The sequence below is a fragment of the Anarrhichthys ocellatus genome, unplaced genomic scaffold (genome assembly GCF_004355925.1).
Source record: "Anarrhichthys ocellatus isolate YVR2014 unplaced genomic scaffold, GSC_Weel_1.0 scaffold1674, whole genome shotgun sequence".
Classification (NCBI taxonomy): domain Eukaryota; kingdom Metazoa; phylum Chordata; class Actinopteri; order Perciformes; family Anarhichadidae; genus Anarrhichthys; species Anarrhichthys ocellatus.
The window spans coordinates 5,570-10,470 of NW_022281648.1; the positions used below are offsets into that span (position 1 = coordinate 5,570).

The 4,901-nt window shown below is 46.7% G+C and overlaps 1 protein-coding gene across 1 annotated transcript; it reads right to left on the minus strand.

Moving 5' to 3' along the window:
* Positions 1-1,851: 1,851 nt before the first annotated feature.
* LOC116377783 (C2 calcium-dependent domain-containing protein 4C-like) lies at positions 1,852-4,571 on the minus strand. Its single transcript, XM_031839511.1, has 3 exons — positions 4,068-4,571; positions 2,814-3,879; positions 1,852-2,162 (listed from the first exon to the last, which is right to left on the minus strand). The coding sequence occupies exons 1-2, from the start codon at positions 4,533-4,535 to the stop codon at positions 3,853-3,855; spliced, it is 495 nt and encodes a 164-aa protein (XP_031695371.1). The 5' UTR covers positions 4,536-4,571; the 3' UTR covers positions 1,852-2,162; positions 2,814-3,852.
* Between the last annotated feature and the right edge of the window lie 330 nt (positions 4,572-4,901).

Here is a 4,901-nt window from a genome sequence, read left to right on the forward strand (position 1 = left end):
TCTCTCTCTGTCTCTGTGTGTGTGTGTGTCTGTGTGTGTGTGTGTGTGTGTGTTAAAGTTGCACGGCGTATCGATACTAAAATGGTACCGCGGTACCTGTACGTTAAAAACGATACGATTTTGCATATTTTTAGTATCGATACTTACGACAATAAAAACGACAATAAAAAAAAAGCTGGGCAGGAACAAGCTGGTAAGAAAGGGAACCGTACAGATGTTTTATTTATTAGTATTATAGATAAATATACCAGTATCGTATCGTATTTCCGTATTTTGGCAGACCGGGGTGGTGGTTCCCATTTTCAAAAAGGGGTACCGGAGAGTGTGCTCGAATTACCGGGGTATCACACTACTCAGCCTCCCGGGGAAGGCTTATGCCAGGGTGCTGGAAAGGAGGCTCCGACCGCTTGTCGAACCTCAGATTCAAGAGGAGCAGTGCGGATTCCGTCCCGGCCGTGGAACAGTGGACCAGCTCTTTACCCTCGCAAGACTACTGGAGGGGTTCTGGGAGTTTGCCCAACCAGTCTACATGTGCTTTGTGGACTTGGAGAAGGCTTTTGACCGGGTCCCTCGGGGGTTCTTGTGGGGGGTGCTGCGGGAGTATGGGGTGCCGGACCCGTTGCAACGGGCGATCCGGTCTCTGTACGACTGCAGTAGGAGCTGTGTCCGCATTCTCGGCAATAAGTCAGACACGTTCCCGGTGGGTGTTGGCCTCCGCCAGGGCTGCCCTTTGTCACCGGTCCTGTTCATGATTTTCACGGACAGGATATCTAGGCGCAGCCTGGGGGCGGAGAACGTCAGTCTCGGGGGTCTCGGGATCGCCTCTCTGCTATTTGCAGATGATGTGGTCCTGTTAGCCTCCTCGGATCGTGACCTCCAGCATTCACTGGGGCGGTTTGCAGCAGAGTGTGAAGCAGCAGGGATGAGAGTTAGCACCTCCAAATCTGAGGCCATGGTGCTCTGCCGGAAACCGGTGGATTGCTCCCTCCAGGTGGGGACGGAGTGCCTACCTCAAGCGAAGGAGTTCAAGTATCTCGGGGTCTTGTTCACGAGTGAGGGTAAGATGGAGCGGGAGATCGACAGACGGATCGGTGCGGCTGCAGCAGTAAAGCAGGCGCTGCACCGGACCGTCTTGGTGAAGAGGGAGCTGAGCCGGAAGGCAAAGCTCTCAATTTACCACTCGGTCTACGTTCCTACCCTCACCTATGGTCACGAACTCTGGGTCGTGACCGAAAGGACAAGGTCGCGGCTACAAGCGGCCGAAATGAGTTTCCTCCATAGGGTGGCCGGGCTCAGCCTTAGAGATAGGGTAAGGAGCTCGGTCATCAGGAGGGAGCTTGGAGTCGAGCCGCTACTCCTTCGCGTCGAAAGGAGTCAGCTGAGGTGGTTCGGGCATCCAATTAGGATGCCTCCTGGACGCCTCCCACTGGAGGTTTTCCAGGCACGTCCAACTGGGAAGAGACCCCGGGGAAGAGACCCCGGGGAAGACCCAGAACACGCTGGAGGGATTACATCTCCCAGCTGGCCTGGGAACGCCTCGGGATCCCCCAGAATGAGCTGGAACATGTTGCCGGTGAGAGGGAAGTCTGGGTCAGCCTGCTTGGCCTGTTGCCACCGCGACCCGACCCCGGATAAGAGGAGGAAAATGGATGGATGGATGGATGGATCGTATCGTATTTGTGGTATTGTATCGAATTCTGGTATCATATCGTAAGTATCGGGTATCGTGATACTTATGGCAGGTATAATTTTGGTCATAATTTTGGTATCGTGACAACCCTAGTGTGTGTCTTTGTGTGTGTCTGTCAGTGTGTGTGTCTGTCTGTGTGTGTGTGTGTGTCTGTCTCTGTGTGTGTGTGTGTGCCTCTGTGTGTGTGTGTGTGCCTCTGTGTGTGTGTGTGTGTTACCCATGGTGATGATGAGACTGGAGTCGGTTGTATCTTCCTCCACCAGCAGGTACCCCCCCTCCTCCTCCTCCTCCCCCTCCTCCTGAGCTCCGCTTCCTCCAGGAGCCGGAGGATGCAGCAAAGCATCATTGGAGCTGAGCTGTGGACTGCAGCGTGGTGGTCTGAGGGTCCTGGTCCTGTTGGGTCCTGGTCTGGACGGGTTCAGTTTGAGGCATTTGAGGACGACGCTCATTGTGGAGAAACATGACCTCTGACCTGTCAAACAATGAGGTCATCATGTCATTAACATAACTCAGCTGTTCTTCATCATCATCATCACCACCACCACCTTCATCATGTGAGATCAGTCCCATCCTCTACTGTTTCTACCTCTATGAAGCTGTTGTTACAAAGATCAACCGTCCAACAGTCTGTAAAAGCCTAAAGGTGCCGAGTCATCAAAGTGAGTGATCGTCAGAGGACATCGCCAGAGAGGACATCGTCACAGAGAGGACGTCGTCACAGATAGGACATCGTCAGAGATAAATGTTTAGAAATGTGAACGTAGCAGAAAATGTGTTTATAAATGTTTATACACGTAAACGTGGACTCAGACCAGCTGGAGGTTCTCTCAGTAGAACATGTTCTGCTTTTAAATAGAGGTTTAATAAACTTATAGACAAAATGTATTTCATGTTATTAGCAGAACATTCTCTTTATCATAGTTCCTCCAGCACAGACTTTAATCTTCTTTTATATTTACAAATCATTTGTGGGATCAAGACATATCTCATATTTATAGTTCAGTGAAACATGTTTCCATTCTTCATCTGTTATGTGTTCCCAACTCTTCTTCTCTTTCTATCTCTATAGACAGCCCGAGACAATGTTCCACCAGCCACCACTGGCTAACAGTTAGCTCCTCACCTGGTTGAGTGCTCTCCTCCAGCTAGCGTGCTAACGCTTAACTAGCCGGCTAGTTTAGCTACCGCTAGCATCACAACAGACAGACTACAGGAGCCGGTAGTGTATGCATGTATATATATATATATATATATATACACACACACACACACACACACACATATCGTAGTTAGCCGGTGTCCCCTTCCGGTCCAACCCCGCTCTAGCGGTCCGGTACCGGTCGCTTTAATCCAGTTTACTGGTAAAGTTCCGTCACGAGCAGCAGAAACACTTTTACCGCCACAACAACGACGCGCTTCTGCGAAAGCTACACTTCCGGCTGTGCGTCACCACGTAACGGTGACGTCTTCTTCTTCCTTGAGGTTTATTGGCGGTTGGCCAACAATGACTTGGTTCATTACCGCCACCTGCTCGTTTGGAGTGTGGACCAGGATGTCTGGTACTTATATAGTTTAAGACAAATTTCGTTTTAAACCAAAAAGCTGTTTTTCAGTTTTTGTTTCTGAATCCAAAAACTAGAAAACGAGAGAACCAAACTTAAATAAAGCAGATTCTGTTTGTTTTTTTTAAAATCAATCCCGTTTTTGTTTTTTCTTTAAAAAGAGACGCAGAGCAGACAGGAGACCCGGAAATAAGAATATTTCAAAATAAAGGTGAAGGCAATAGAACGAGCGTATAGAATAAATTATTGTTTACAGTCTGATGTAAACACATACCAGACTGTAATAAATAAATAAAACATAAATATAAATAATGCGGAATAGTTTGTACAGACTCTAGTCTCTCTCTCCAGACTCTAGTCTGTGTCTCTCTCTCCAGACTCTCTAGTCTAAAGTGAACATTTGCTGCACCAATAAAAACCGTTTAAGAGAAAATCTGATTTTATTCATAAAACAATAAAAATAGTCTCAAACAAAGAAATATTACAATAAATCACTTCTATATTTACATAATCAAAGTGTAAATAAAAGTAGTGAACTTGACTAAAAGTCCCTCAGACAGTTGATTCAGTGCGTCATGTGATGTCAGATGGGGCGTGGCCTCATCCGGAGCTCTTCATCTTCCTCACCTTCAACAAATAAAACAGAAACGTATTATTTTATATTGTGCCCTTCTTCTACCGTTTCTACCAACTAATGAAGAAGAAAGAGAAAAGACAAGATGTCATTTTACATCCGTTTATATGAATTACCTGTCTAACAATAAATATTATTACTTAATTATAATAAACAATAATATTAAACAATGACACATTACCTGCAGGCCAAGAGCTTTAACGGGATGCAGACAAATCTGATACCTGTCGGAACCAGGACCAGCACCAGGACCAGTGTCCACCAGGTCCTGTGGGTCGGTAACAGTAACGGTCACCGGTTTGTTCTGGTGAAACAGGGATTCCCTCCGGCGGCTGCAGGGGCTCTGAGCCAGAGCGGCACAGAACCCGTAGGATGTGGTCTTCTTCTCCACGTGGACCAGAGACATGGCGGCACAGGTCCACGGATCCGAGTCCACAGACTCTGACAGGGCGGAGTGGTGAGGACGAGGTCTGGTCTGAAGACGGCAGGAGGACTCGTCCTGGTCCAACAGCAGTCCAGTCCGGTCCGGAGAGCTCTGGTGGAGCCGTGGAGACAGGAAGAGTAGTGGACCACGAGACGGGATGATGAAGCTCGGGATCCGCTGAGGAGTCAGAACCCGACTCCGGAGAGACGATTTAACAGCCGACATGATGACAGGTGAACTAGAGAGACCTGAGAGGAGAGCATCAATAACCACGCCCATACATCCACGCCCAGTATAGCACCGCCCACACATATGAAATATTAGACTATTTCTGCTGAGTGAAGGAGAGAAACCAGAGGTCCTTCATTGATGACGTGTGTGTGTGTGTATATATATATATATATCTATATACATATATATATACATATATATACATATACATATATATACATATATATATATACACATATACATATATATATATATACACATATACATATATATATACACATATATATACACATATATATATACACATATATATATACACATATATATATATATATATATATATATATATACACATATATA

Coding starts and splice junctions, on each gene's coding strand:
- LOC116377783 (XM_031839511.1), bottom strand. CDS start 4,535: ATGTCGGCTGTTAAATCGTCTCTCCGGAGTCGGGTTCTGACTCCTCAG. Junction 3,880..4,067: donor TTAAAGCTCTTGGCCTGCAG/GTAATGTGTCAT, acceptor TATTTGTTGAAG/GTGAGGAAGATGAAGAGCTC.